At 42.5% G+C, this 15841-nt stretch overlaps 1 protein-coding gene across 4 annotated transcripts in view; it reads right to left on the minus strand.

Moving 5' to 3' along the window:
• LOC117413764 (mitogen-activated protein kinase kinase kinase kinase 5-like) overlaps positions 1-15791 on the minus strand; it is a 51383-nt gene extending 35592 nt beyond the window's left edge. The window contains exons 1-4 of one of the 4 annotated variants that reach the window (XM_058990556.1): positions 15669-15791; positions 15100-15408; positions 13941-14225; positions 3478-3535 (exon numbers count right to left, since the gene is read on the minus strand). In XM_058990556.1, the coding sequence (XP_058846539.1) occupies positions 3478-3535; positions 13941-14048 (166 nt within the window). In that variant the 5' untranslated portion in view covers positions 14049-14225; positions 15100-15408; positions 15669-15791. Of the gene's footprint in view, positions 1-3477; positions 3536-13940; positions 14229-15099; positions 15582-15668 lie in introns of those variants that run through there. The other 3 variants (XM_058990554.1, XM_058990557.1, XM_058990555.1) reach the window with 3 other exon arrangements.
• Positions 15792-15841: the final 50 nt, after the last annotated feature.

Here is a 15841-nt window from a genome sequence, read left to right on the forward strand (position 1 = left end):
AAATCAGGAATGGATCAAACCGCTATACAATGGGAGTCTTATTTCCTTCCATAGAGAAGCAGCCGCTCCTTCCTCCAAACTACAAAAAGTGAAAAGTGTTACCTGGTCACCGCCATAATTACCATTTGCCATTTTATAAATAGTCAAACTGGTTCCCATAGCGACAGTAAACTTTACAACGCAAAGAAACTGTAAACTTTTAATGTCAACAGGCTTCAATGTTTATGGATTCTCTTTACTGGAAACCGGAAGGTGTTGTTGTATTACTGTACATACTGCAGCTTCACCAGTCGATAGAAAGGAGATTTAAAAATCAATTGATTTAGTTACTAGATGATTTCCTAGGTTGATGTTTAACAAACAAAAAACAAACGACACCAGCTACTGGGTACACATTAACCATAGTTCCAACATGATCCAGCAATATCACATGATGCCACAATGTCCAGGATGCTAGAGTGAAATCTAGTTTGCAGTAATCAGACAGCACATCAGCCGGTCAGCCCCAGCTCTGAAACCTGGCACGAGGAAGCTCCACTCATGACGTTAAACCGACTCCCTCACTGCCTGTCCCACTGCGATTGTGTAACTGTGCTTCTCTGCTGGTGACTCACTGTGCATTCACTGTCATGTCATGTCATTTTCTGCACAATCAGACACTAGCTGGGGGAGGGATCTGCGTTCAAATGTCTCGCCAGGGCCCATGCAGCCACAATGAAAAACAATACAAGGATCAACCTTGCACTGTAGCTCTGCATCCACCCGTAAATGTCCTTGATACTTGCATGACGTTGGCAAAAGATCAGCTCATTTTAGCATCACAGTGTCAAAACACCTATAAAAGAGGGCTCTTTTTACAAGACCTCCCTTTATAGATGAATAATGCACATGAGTAAAGATTAGATATGCTGGAATCAGTCTCAACCAGTGCCATAAAGGGGCAGTAAGCTAGACAAAGAGCCCCAGAACAGAGACACAGTCAAACTAACCACCAGCTTAATGACCAGCTCCTTGATGCAGACACATCCTGTCTATTTCTGTCTGGGCTATCTTCATACCAGATTAGCAGGCAGATCATTTTAGCCTCTTCTTCTCAAGTCACTGGGTATTGTTGAGATTGCCAGGATATACAAAACCTATCCCTAAAGCCCCCCCCCCTTCCCCCTTCCAAAAAAAAAAGAACCCGGGCTTGTCTTCAGTAACATGATCGCCTACCTGATCAGAAAGCTGTGGGATACCATTTCAAACACTGCGGTGAGACCACAAGAACTTTATTTTGTATTACTTAACCGTTTGTCTTCCCCAAGTTACCTACAGTAAGATATGACGCAGGTGCAGTACACCTGTGTTGGTCGTTCTGACCCTTGCTTTCTGTTTGCAGAACTGGCACAAGGAAACCCCATTCGGTAACTCTGCGCTAACAGAAGACGAGGCTGGTTTTGTATCAGAACACAGCAGAGTTATGACTTCCTATTCACAAATATCCTTGACAAGCACAGAGAAACCTCATTGCAAAACACAGAATACCACAAGTAGGGTGAGAGCAGAGTAGCTTGCTTTCTACCTCCAAAGGGCTGAGCTAGAACCATGAAACAGATCTACAGTGTCTTTCATTGCTACTATAAAAAGGACACTGTGTTCCCGAAGACAATTCTACAGTATAACCACTGAATAGGCACATGCGCTTATGCAACAGGAGTGCGATATCAGACCATTTTTATAAGAATAAAATCAAGCAAAAACGTAATTTACAATAATTGAATGTGGTCTTTTTATGTTGCCATCACAATTTATAACGCTGGTGTAGGTAATGCAAAAAAAAAACCAAAAAAAAACAAAAAAAAAAACTTGGCCCTCATGGCTTGTATTTCAGGTTCTCTCAGCTTAGGCAGTCTACTCAGAAACCAAAGGAGTAACTACATTTTCATACAAAACAGCTCATGCATCTATTTGCATCATTATATGTTAGTATTTGTTGAGTATTCATAGCTACTGTAAGGATGGAATTCAATTACAAATAACTGAAGAGAAATTAGTTATCTGGAAAGTATGAAAACAAAGCACACCTGTTCAGGTGCAACTCATCACAGTATGTTATTGAAATGCTTACAGTACTTGTACAGTAGCTATGTGCAATGCTTACAGTACTTATATATAATGCTTACTGGACACACCTCAGTTTTGTTTATCCACAAATGATGCACTGCACTTGTGAGATGAAATAAAAATAAAAAAACAACGTGCTATTTCCGCAGACAGATTCAATCTTTACAGGGGCAGTCAAAGCACCAAATGAAAGATTAAAAACAACGTATATCACACAGTGCTGAAACCACAGAACCTGGCCACTTCCGTTCTCACAGTAAGTTTTCGTTTCCTCGCTCTCGGGTGCTGCTTTTAGAAAGGCTCGCTCGCCCTCACTCAGTTTCCTAGATAAGGGCAGCAGCAGCCCTTGCATGCTGCAGCCACTATACTGCACCCAGAACCTCGCTGGTGGAGACCTTCGGAATCCTTAAATTCAAGAAACTGTTCAGCGTTCCTTGGCCTCTCTCCTTTTAGACCCATTCATCAGGATTTATTTGCTTTGCAGAAAAAAATATTTTGTAAATATGGGCCTGGCTCCATAGACATGAAGAAAACTGGCAGAACAGATGAGAAGCAGAACATTCTCTCCCCTCTCCTTGAGAGTCAGCTAGTTGAAGAGGTGCGGGCCAGTACTGGGATCAACTAATACTGCCAAAAAACACCTCCCCTTTTACTGAGCCACAGATCTTACTGTGTTAACTTATGTGATGTATTCAATGCACAGCTAATTGAATTGAATTTACTCTTTTGCTAATGTATATCACAAGCAGAGACATTAAGAAAAACTGGTATAAAAATGTTACTATATTTCTTGTATTTAACTTTTCTTCTAAAAGGGGAGATGACGTCACCTTGTCTCAACAAATCTGTAAACGTCCTTCTACAAACGATCCGTCATGAATAATAATATGCAATTTATATTAAATGCTGGAAATGAATGAACTTCTTACCTTTCTAAAGCACTTCACTCTTGTCATAAAATGACGTATCTAGTGATGACACGTCGCTTTTGAAAAGACTGAATGAACCATTTTAATGTTTAGACTAATAGAAATGAACTCCTCTGCATCTAATAACTATGCATTAAACACTGTGCAAGACAGCCATGCTTGTCGGCTGGTGTGGTGTAGAGCTGGTATTTCGTGTCACGGGCAGGGGTCAGGGTCTGTAACAGCAGTAATCACTTCCTTCACACAAGCATGCTCCCTTGTACTCCAGACCTGCTGCTCGTCTTTCTCAGTTTGAGCGTGCGTTCCAAAACGCAAATCGATTTAAAGTTCTGGAAAACCTATTAAATAATAAAAGCTGATACTAATAAATGAACAAACGTAAAATAACCAAGAGCCCCTGACCTGAAAGCACAGATCTGTATAGGGTTTAGAAGCAGCTCACCTGGCTCCAGTTTGATCATCTTGACTGCTGCCAGCTCCCCAGTCTGGATGTTTCTGGCCTGTAATGATAAACGAGAGGAGAGAGACAAGAATGATCATTACAGATAACATTCCAGGATCCAGTTCCCAATCAAACAGTAGGAGAGGGGGGGGGGGGGGGGGGGGTATCAAGGTTATGAGATCATGGCACACCTACTTAATAACATACTGTACCAACCCATCCACAGACACTGCGACCATGAGACCAGCACTTTCACATCTACCATTAGCTTTCTTTTGCAGAGAATATTTCACCTTTTATTTGTTTTACATTCATTCAAGATATGAAAATATTTCAAAAATTCAATATTTTCAATTCCTTTTTAAAATCAAAACTACAAATCAGCAGTATCAAAACAAGCTTCTCACAGTGGCAACAAATGACTTGTATTGAAGTCACTGTTCGTCAATTCAATTGGCTTCAAATGAAAGCAGTTGAACAATCACAACCGTGATTATGTCTCTAAAATGAACTGATTTTATAAAGGAATTGGAATTGAAAATCAGGAATTGACCCGCCCCTGCTCCTGGTGCCCAGGACTGTAGGGTACACCTAACTGCAGCTTAGTGAGTTTTCACTACAGCACAGTGTGAAGTGATTAGGTACCAGGGAGCAACTTGTCATCGATCGTGTTGTCTTTGAAACATGCCAATACTGCTAATATTGCTGGCATTAATAAGACGTGGCACTTCAACAGTGATGCTGCTCACAGCCCTGCAGGTGGCTTCACACCTACACTATGAGTCACACAGACCATGGGTGTGGCCAAGATCACCTTGACAAGCTTAGAAAACAAAAAAAACAAGAACAAACACATACCAATTATAGGGAGATGAGTGAACCCGATATAAAACTAAAGCAGTCAAGCAGGACAAACAGGTTTTTTTGTTTTTTTTCCCCATCCTGGTATTTGTCATCTGCAACATGCAGCCTTTGATTGCACTGTCTGCACATGGCACGAGAGGCAAGGCCAAGCCAGAGAAAGGGAAGGGTTTAGAAAGGGTTCCACCCGCGGTAGAATGAGACACTCAAAGAATACAACTGTGTTCAGGTGTGATGCAGTACGTAATCTCATGAGAGACAGGGAACAATGATCTGTGCAACACTGAAGAAAAGAGGTTGATTTTTACCAGAAGCACTACAAACAGCAATCAAGGTGCTCACTTTTGCAGTTATATATATATATATAAAAAAAAATCCATGGGGGAACATGCCACACTTACTTTACAGAGAAACAACATGATACTTGAAGAACAGCAGGTTTAATGAGAGCCTTCACGTCATGAGCATGCAGTCTGATGCAGACTGCATGAAAGTGTAGAAGAGGGAACACTGTGGAAATTGCCTCACATCAGCCCAGGATGCTAGCACGTGAATCTAGTGTTGACTTCATACAACAGTAAATGGGCACCAATTAAACACATCAATGTGTAGCACGAAGTGGGACCAAGCTCTTTCAGATCTCATGCCACGTGGCACACTGCTCCTTGGCATTCACAGACGGGCATGCAAACCATAAACCTTAAGACTCTACTCAGAGTGCCGACTGCATCGTCTACTGAACCGGTGGAGCCAGAGCCGTATATAGAGAGAGTTCGGACAACTGTCAGCAATGCTTAAAGAATAAAAATAAAAACAGCAACACCCTCTTCAGTATTTATTTTAGATTGGTTTTTAATCAATATTTTAAAGTTTATTTTTATCTTGTATTAGTTGATAATACAAATTACTATAATGATCAGCTGTTCACTATTCCTGGTTCTGATCTGACTTGTGAACAGCTGATCGCTGTTCTTATTTGATTGGGAGAATCGGTACAAATAAATCCTTGTCAGTGCAGATTAGGACATATTACTTTCAATTTAAGGGCAACTTCAAAATCCGGTCCTGTCTGAAAGTGTCTGGCAAGTACTGGAGCCAGTTAAAGTCTAGATGAGATGAGGCAACCTGGCAGCCTAATGGATTAGCCTATAGACATTATAATAGTACTCACTACTACTGTATTGTTTACAGTTCAGCTAACTGCTCCAATAGGCAAAACTACTATATATATGTATATATATATATATATATATATATATATATATATATATATATATATATATATACACACTATTTTTATTTGTTTTTGTTAATCGTCAATGTAAATGAATGTACAGTACTGCCTGATTTAAGTCACATGAAAGAGATTGTCCAATCACCTGTGGCTGTTCACCAAGGTTGGCCAAACTCTCTCTATATACGGCTCTGGGTGGAGCTACCAAGACGAGTCAACAATTGTTGGGACTATGAAACACATCCATGATCATATTTCTGCTAGCACTGCATGCTAGCTAGCTACAACACATAGATCTGTATGCAGTGTTCAGTTATGGTAGCTGTCTGTTTGTGTTTTTACGAGGCTATCCTTGTTCTCTTAGTAGCTTTACAGTGCCTTGAACTACAGTGGAAAATGACATGATGTTTTTGTTTTATAACTGCAATAAAGAGTTTACTGATAACTTGATAACATATTTTATATTGAGGCAATAAAACAGGCCTTTATATTACTAGCCTAAATGTTGATTCAGGATGCAGCAATATTTGTATGATGCTGAATATGGTTTTAGGAAGCTGGTGTTCACGGAGTCCAGACTCTTCTGTGCGTTCAGTGCTACTGTATAAGCTTCATAAACATTAGTGCAGAGCTCTGTTCCAGTGAGGACAGTCCCGTCCCCTATAAGGTGTGCAGCACTGTACCACCAATCATTCCTCAAAGAATGATTTGTGGCACTATCTTAACACAGGAGATCGTTCCTTTGCAAACTACTGTACTGCAGAAATCAAACTGCAGCTCTTCACAGAACTACCTGGAACACCTTGAAACTGGCAGACGGAGTCTCACTGCAAGCAGCATGATAAGATCTAGCAAGCAGCATGATAAGATATACGAAAACGTGTGCTTTATTTACCAGCCAGCATGTGTCAGGAGCCCAGGAATCCACTCACCTGCTCCCTTTCCAAAAGAACCACAAGTACAGTCATGCACCAAAAGCAGGAAGGGGGTTTGGGCTATGCTGACAAATTTAATAAAAGCACATCATGCCCAAGTGCAAACAGTTATGCTCAAATAATCACAATAAGCAGTCATCTATGTAAAAAAAGTACTGTAAATGTATCAGTCACATACGACAGATAAACAGACAGGCAGGTTGTCTCTGCTGTATATAAAGCTAGATTCTGATATTCAATATGACGTGCTAAACAATGTCCTTCACAAGATTCATGACAACATAAGCGATTCTCTAGATAAGCTGTATGCGCTGCCAGGGACAATAAGACACAATGCTACCACACAGCTCTGGTGTCTGTTAGAAGACAAGCCCCAGGTCAAGGCCCCGCTGCCTGCAGATAACCCTGATATAATCCACCTCCTGAGCTGCTGGGACAGCTCCCATATGCTTCTGTGGAACCAGAGTCGCTCTTTCAAAGATAGCTCCTCACTCTATGGTGCAGAATCCCTTTGCAGAGCAGTTTGATCCACTGCAGGTTTTACTTTGAGTACGATCTTAATTAGCCACCATGTCAAGGTAAGAAGCACTGTTGCACTGTAATGTAAACTTCAGATTCATAGTAAATTCTGGATTGGCTCAAACTGTGCTGGACGTCTCATTTCCATCACTATGGGGAAAAGGGTCTCCAATGAAATGCAGACTTAAACATCAACGTATTAGTCCTGTACAACCTATACTACTGTACAGTACCAACAGAATTCTGACATTTGAGGCGCACCCGGGTTTTTTTCCTATTTAATTGACTTTGAAAAAATCAAGAAAATCAACAGAAATCAATGCTCTAGACCGAACGCAATGTAACTGCTCCCCAAGAGCTCATTTTTAATTACGATCTGTTAAAATAAAAAGGAACCTTGTAGTTCAAGATTCACTTTCCTTCCTGGATCTTTCCCCAGCAGCATTGCAACCTGATTCAGTTTCAACAACCTGCATACTGTGTGTCAGCCCCGTGCACAGCATGCGAAACACTACACAGCGCCCCTTCACAACCTGCATACTGTGTGTCAGCCCCGTGCACAGCATGCGAAACACTACACAGCGCACCTTCACAACCTGCATACTGTGTGTCAGCCCCGTGCATAGCATGCGAAACACTACACAGCGCCCCTTCACAACCTGCATACTGTGTGTCAGCCCCGTGCACAGCATGTGAAACACTACACAGCGCACCTTCACAACCTGCATACTGTGTGTCAGCCCCGTGCACAGCATGCGAAACACTACACAGCGCCCCTTCACAACCTGCATACTGTGTGTCAGCCCCGTGCACAGCATGCGAAACACTACACAGCGCACCTTCACAACCTGCATACTGTGTGTCAGCCCCGTGCACAGCATGCGAAACACTACACAGCGCACCTTCACAACCTGCATACTGTGTGTCAGCCCCGTGCACAGCATGTGAAACACTACACAGCGCACCTTCACAACCTGCATACTGTGTGTCAGCCCCGTGCACAGCATGCGAAACACTACACAGCGCCCCTTCACAACCTGCATACTGTGTGTCAGCCCCGTGCACAGCATGCGAAACACTACACAGCGCACCTTCACAACCTGCATACTGTGTGTCAGCCCCGTGCACAGCATGCGAAACACTACACAGCGCACCTTCACAACCTGCATACTGTGTGTCAGCCCCGTGCACAGCATGCGAAACACTACACAGCGCCCCTTCACAACCTGCATACTGTGTGTCAGCCCCGTGCACAGCATGCGAAACACTACACAGCGCACCTTCACAACCTGCATACTGTGTGTCAGCCCCGTGCACAGCATGCGAAACACTACACAGCGCACCTTCACAACCTGCATACTGTGTGTCAGCCCCGTGCACAGCATGCGAAACACTACACAGCGCCCCTTCACAACCTGCATACTGTGTGTCAGCCCCGTGCACAGCATGTGAAACACTACACAGCGCACCTTCATTAAGGACTTTAATAGAAATGATCAAAAACAAAAAGGAAGCCAAAGAATCTATCTATATGTCCAGGGGAGTACAATTTGAAATTGAATAAAAAAAATAATAATAATAATTAAAAGTAACATAAATGGGGAAACAGCCAAGTGCCTGACCCACGCCACGGCTTTACAGATTACTGTACTGTACCTCTGTAGTTGTGTAGGCTGTTGCTTTGCCACACACTGCTCTGCACCTTACCATACGTCTTCGCTTGTGCTGTGCTTTTACCTGGATTACCACAGAAAACTTCAGACAGCAGCACTTTCTTCAGGTGGTTTTAATTAACCTTGGCATACATTAAAGGCCTGCTTTAATAAAAAAAGCAGGCCCTATTTAATTAAACAAAAAATACACTGGAATAGGGCCTGCAAGCTGAACCACCTCAGTACCCACAGATACAGACTGCAGTCCAAACAGGACATGCATGTAACTTCTACATGCGGCAGGCCTCATGTTTAAAATATTTCAGATGTCATCTAAAATGAGAGAGAGCACATACCAAGACCAAGAGCATGTACAGACAGAGAGGGTCTGGTTTCAGCAGAGCACGGCCCTGAACTTGCTGCTGCGGGAGAATAGCACACATTTCATTCTGTCAGCAGCCTCCATGCTAGGAGATGCAGCTTTCCTCAACAAAACAGGGCTGAGGAGAGCACTGTCTGGAGGGCTACTGCACTGTGGAGCACAGCTGTGTTAGAAACAGCATTGCTAGCCTGGGCGCTTCCAACCCAGCTTACCGTATGTTACCATGGGCCACATTCTCCAAGCTTCCAGAAACGCTTCACTCGCAATTCGAAAATGGGTAGGGCTGGGATATAAGCCTATTCAAATATTTGAACAAACACTCTTTGAAATGCATTCAGTGGAAAAACTGACCAAGTTCTCATTCATTAGATATCATAAAGGAATCCAGTGCTAAAATAACATGTGAACGAACACACACTCTATTGTACAGAAGCGTGTTTCCCTCCTTCATTTCAAAAGGTCAGTCGATGGGGTACCAGTTTAAGTTCTTACTAAAACATGGTACAAATTATACTTTTGTTTCCCAGCCAATTCAAAATGAAAGAATATGCATTTCAATTCAAAAAATGAATTTGTGTTCATCCCAGCACAACAATTAGTAAGAAACATGTTTCCACCACATGTCTGAGAACTTATTTCTGGTTTGGTAACTGTATTGGGGTGTTTTCCCTGTCTACAAAATACTGGGCTTGAGTAAAGCGCTTTGACAATCATAGCCTTTGTGTTTATTGAAGTTGCGTTTACCTGTATTGGTTAAATTTCAGTCAGCTTACTGCTTACTGTCAATATCATGCTTCTATTACAACAACAAACTGAAAAATGACCTTCGAAAGTGTATTCATTTCTAAATGTCCTGCAGTATTTCCTATGTGTGTGTTTGTGCTTATATTACAGTTGAATTTCTTTGGGTCTATCAGTCGATCAAAGGCTAATGCCATCCAGTGAACAGAAATCCTTTAAGTGAGCATCTCAAAATGTTGCACCCTACACTCTCTTTCAACAGATATTAAACTCATTATTCCAGGTCATAAACATACAGAGATGAACCGTCATTGTCTATTCTCTGTCCTTTGACTGGCAAACTGTTTCACTCCCTTGTCCTGGGATCCAGTTAAAGTACTTGCTCATGCCCTCCAGACAGACTTTTTAAATGGTATGACTCACTTATTAATATGACTGATTTGAGGCCATCGGGTGATAAAGCTGACCTGGGGTTAATTACAACTATGCTGCAGTAATTACAATTATACTAAAAAGCATCAAACAGCTATTCACATGAACACTTTTACTCTAAATAACCAAGCAATAATCACAGGTACAAATACAGAAACATACTATAGCATTTCTTTTTTTTTTTAACCAAATGCGGTCACCAAAAGTGGTTGAAAACCAAGAATAATGATTGAATGATAAACAAATGCGTAACTGAACTGTAAAAGATTGCTTGTGTGGTAGAATTATAATGACACAATTATGCAGGTGTACCCAGGTTTAACTCCAATTACAATGACACTGTAACTGTAATTAATTACAAATTGCACAATTCCAATTGTGACTGACCCAGGTCTGTCTTCACCTCCCCGCCCTCAGAAGAAGCAGCTTCAAACACTGTCCAAACACAAGACCCATGAACAGCAGGTTTGGAGTGTCTGCGTTCAAGACGGCCAGCATGGGAAGACCCGCCCCAAGGGAGACCTCACACTGCTGGGCATGTTTTAACAACAGCTGACATAGCGACAGACTGTGACCCTCAACACCACTGCTCAATGGATGAATGCAAATAACGGCACGAGACTAACACCAATGTGGAACAAACGTGTCTTTGTAAAATCACAATGTTCACAAGCACGAGCGAGCTGAGGGTTTCATGTTTGTGGCTTTCAGACCAGATGCTCTAGGAAAAAAAAAAATAAAAAAAAAATGATTCATGCTATAAAACTAGTAAACAAATACCAAAGGCACGCTTTTCAAAAGGATACTGGAATTAACATTCTTTGTTTCTCGTTCCAGGTTTTAGTAATTTCAAGAATTTAATTGGTGTCTGTCTGTTCAAACAATACCAAACGGTCCTGTCTAGGAACAGCCCCCACAGGGTTAATTCACAGTAACTGCACATTTCCCATGTCTAAATACCACTGCCACATGTGTTGCTGACTAAAGGGGTTTAAACCCCAGAACGACCAAAGGACACAGACATTTCTTCGTTCAGTCTTTCTGAGACAGATTCAAACTTTTAGGCCTATATTATTTCACTGAACGCCGCCTCATGCACAAGAGCACGTTTCCAAGCCTGACCCTGACTGCCGACGCTAAGAGTTAAATCATCTGCTTGATCTCCTGTGAACCAGTCCTATCAGGAATCTTGAAGTTACAGTAAATTACAGAAATAGGTCATCTTGGAAAGCCAAGTGTGTACAGTACAGTGCGTTCACAGTTCACAGGGTTTGCTGTGTCGGGTCACTCTGTAAGGAATGTTCAATGACATCTAAAGCACACTGACAAGCGTTCGCTGCTTTGTTAACTAAACCCTCATCACAAGATTGTACTGCAGAATGAGATCTCGTGGATGGGCTTTAGCGATAAAAAAGAATTCAAAGTCACACAGTACTTTCACTGGAATCAGTTCAGAGCGGATAAATTAAACTGTCACCCATTGAACCGGTAATACCAGACCATTGAAAGCAACATCTCTGCAAGATCCCTTCTGAACCTCCAACACCAGCATGCCCCTTCACCCCTGTACTGGAGAGGCAAAAGACATCCAGGATCCAGGATCCAGGGGCCAGTTTCACAAAGCACCACTACAGTAGCACTGAGCATGCTGCTAACTGGCAAGAGAGCTCATGTTTACCTGTTTAAAAAATATATATATATTTTAAGACAGAACGATAAAGTTGAGTAGAAATCCGCTCTGCTAGTCTATATGATTAAAGGATAAAGGTGTTGTTTTGTTTTTTTATTGAAGTGAACTGGATTCATCAGACTGCTACCTGGAACTGCTTTAGGATATAAGTAATAACATGCCCAGCTTGAACAGGTATGGGTAGGTATTAGGAAAGCTATTACTGTATTAGTCCACAGCACTATAAAAGGAGGACTCGCCTTCAAGCACAAGGCAGTGTCTGAAACAAAGGCTTTGGATGACATCATAAAAACTAGAAAGCCAAAACCAGCAGGACCAGGACAGGAGGGTGTCATGCTGACCCTTTAACTAAACCCACCCCTTCACTGAGACGTTACAGTTGCGTGCATGCCGTCCAATCACAACTGTATGCGGCTGCTTTATTACAATTCTGCTTCTGTGGTTTAATGTTTACTGTTAGTCATATTTACGGTTTTCAACAGACATGTGACTGGATTAACAAATCCAATGATAAACACAGTGGCCATCGATAGAGTCTCCTGTAGCACTGAAATCCCACAGCCACCCTGAGACCCTGCTGATAATTCAACGCAGTTCACATGGAGAGTATGAGAGAACATGGGGAACACAGTGGCCATCGATAGAGTCTCCTGTAGCACTGAAATCCCACAGCCACCCCGAGACCCTGCTGATAATTCAACGCAGTTCACACGGAGAGTATGAGAGAACATGGGGAACACAAGAGCTCTGTGCGCTCCGGGACAGCGATACACTCTGAACAGGGAAGTTCAGACAGTACAAGTATTAGTCATGTCAACGCTGAGTGAATCCACTCTAACCACAGCACTGCCTATAGTTCTTTAAACCAGCATGCTGCACATCCTTCACTGGAACACAGTCCTTAGTATGATTTCCTTCTTACAGGGAGCTTGTGTTGGGGTGGAGCTTGTTTCACCCATTCCAGGTTATACTACCAGCTTGATTAGCCACAGTGTGTAGGTAACAAGCTCAGGTGTGTCTTATTAAAGTCATAGTAAAACCAGGACTGGATCACACTGCTCTGCAACAGGAGTCTTATTTCCATCCCTGCACATCCCCATGTCTGTCATCAAATGAGACTTCTGTACTGTGCTCAGAATAAAGATGAATGCAGCATGCCTGCTCGTTTCTTGACACTGTGTGCAGATCTCAGACTCCAGGCTTTTTTTCTTTGTGGGTCACAGGCTGAGGAAGGCATACAGTAGTCTGCAGTTACTTTCTGCTGGACTCTGCGCCTTGTCTGCGCTGCATTGTGCCAGTTTGAGAATATCTAAGCATGCATGTTCAATGTTAGGGAGTGGGGCACACTGCTACTCCTCTCCTAATGATCCTCCCGTCACTAACAATACTTGGATTACACTTACATTCCCTTGACCTTCCTAATAACAATATAGTACACATTTTATGAAAGGCCACCAGCATTCTCATAATATATCATGATTAAGAGATCTCCTTACACATGTGTACTGCAGTATCCTGGACTGTACTGGTGCCAGTAATCATACTGCAATTATACTTTAAAAAGTTACTCAGTACAATCACTGCGTACACTGCAATAGCAGTCTTACTTCCATCCCTGCAAATAGAGGTTTGTTTTTTTTCTGGAATTGCTGTTGCTAGAGCGTGTTTGAAGCAATGTAAGCTAGATCTGACATATAGTTTACATGCAAATGGAAACACGGATAGCAGTGCATTCCCAAACCACAAGCGTGGTGTAATTAAAAAGAGTGATCCCATCCGCAAAACGTGCAATTAAAATGACAGCACGCTCAAGAAGTCGCATAATAATACCACCACGTAGTTCTTTCAAGGAAATTTTAAAAAAAACTTTTCCCGGAAACTGTGCTGACGGTGATGCACATGAAGTCACTCCAGTCCATCTCGATGACTCGATAGATCTATCTATATATCTGCAGCACGGATTGGAAGCACGCAAACCCGTTTAAATAAACACACGCACACGCACACGCACACGCACCTTGTACACGTCCCCGTAGGTGCCGCTCCCAACTCGTTGAATCAGCTCGAAATCTTGCTGCGGGTTTCTTCTCTGAATCTCCGCGCTGGGACGCGAAAGATCATCCATTGTTGCCGGTTTGGTTGCCCTTCACATTAAAAAGTCGTGTATAATGAAATCCGTTCAATCAAACCCTGGTTCTTCTGTAAAACACAGCCACTCAGTGTCAGGGTGTCCTTTCTTTTCTCTTCTTTCCTTCTAAAGCTGCAAAGCTTCTATTTCCGAATATGGCTTCTGGTCCATTTCCTGCTGTACAGAGAAGACAAAAAGTGAGTGAGTATTTCACAGCCACTGGTGCTGCAGAGTACGCTCTGCACAGACACACACACACACACACACATCACTGACGAGAAACACGCACTGGAAACGACCATCACACACACACTGCAAAACAAATACTGACCAGCTCCAACACGGAATGCTTTCAAATGGTTACAACCATCTACAAACTATCTGCTTAGAGAATAATAATAATAATCATCATCATAATAATAATAATAATAATAACGCTCACAGTCCTGGTATTAGGTTGCATGTCCAGTTAATAACTCAGTGTCGTGTGCAGTTTTTTTTGTTTTTTTTAATCAGTGTAAAGCAATGCTAAGGCTTTGCAAGGCTTTCTTATGATGTTAGCCCTGTCACTTTCAGTTTGGAGTAACGGTTTTGTGTGAGTGTGTATGCGGTGCTGGGGAGCGAGAGGACTTTCTGGAAAACGTTTCCCTTTTCCATTGTGTAAACAATCCATGACATATGCAGGGAGATTGGCTTCCTGTAGGATGCCAACATTGAAAAACCTTCACCGATTTGGAGCATGTCTCTGTTCGCGCGGTTTAAGTTCTCTCTTCATTGGCTTTCAGTTTAGAGAAAGTGAAATGGATGCTTATATTAAGAATGTGTGTTCGTGCAGCTGAACCTGCTGCCTTCCCAGGGAAAAATCCTCCTGGTGTCCTCCTATTCTATAATATATAAACGCGGCGTTTCATTCACGGGTACGCCGGTCGTGTGCAGTGTAATCTCCCCTCACTACCCACACGCAGCAGCTCAGCTAGCCAGCCGTGCAAAAAACAAAGCTGCACGGTGTGTAACATTCAAAACACCGAATCAACAAACGTTAACTTACCTTACACGCTCTCTCCCGGTAGCATTTAAACTCTTTACAGACTATTAAACGTCGAGTTTAACTTATGTGCTTTAAAAAAAAAAAAAAAACTTTCTCCAGCAACCCAAACTTCACAGAAAGAAACGACCTCGGCTGAGTCAGGCTCGGCGTTGCGTCTCTTGTGCTCGCTGGAGAGCTGGGTCTGCAGCTTCGCCTACACTCCGCCTCCGCCTCCGCCTCCGCGTTCAATTGCAATGTCACGTCCTCCTGTTGACAAGGCGGCTCCACACGTTCACGCCTCAACTCGGGACGGGAACAATAAAACACAGCCTTGGAAAGAAAAGAAGAAACTTATATTCTGTATAACTTCACTGGAAATAATTCATAATAATACAAAAAAAAAATAACTACAAGAAGGAGTATTGTTTTTCCTTTCACACATCCTAATACATAAATAGTCAGTGTGGCTTTATGTCAAAATACATGTCGTTTCAAATCACGGTCGGTCTTTTAAAAGACGGTTGGTCGCTCATTTGTTTGTTTGTTTGTTTGTTTAGATGTCAGAATGCTCCGATTTAAATACCACCCACCGTTCCAGTTCCACAAACGTCACCTCATTCTTTATAATCCTTACAGCAGACACCAGGGACGAAGTGGGCTAATAGCGCCCCCGACTGGTCAATACCCGTAGAGCAAGGCGTTACTGTCATCCTTCAAGGGGTCGCCAGGGCAAACCACAACAGAAGTCTTGGTGACAAAACTG

Source organism: Acipenser ruthenus, chromosome 18 (assembly GCF_902713425.1).
Source record: "Acipenser ruthenus chromosome 18, fAciRut3.2 maternal haplotype, whole genome shotgun sequence".
NCBI classification, from domain to species: domain Eukaryota; kingdom Metazoa; phylum Chordata; class Actinopteri; order Acipenseriformes; family Acipenseridae; genus Acipenser; species Acipenser ruthenus.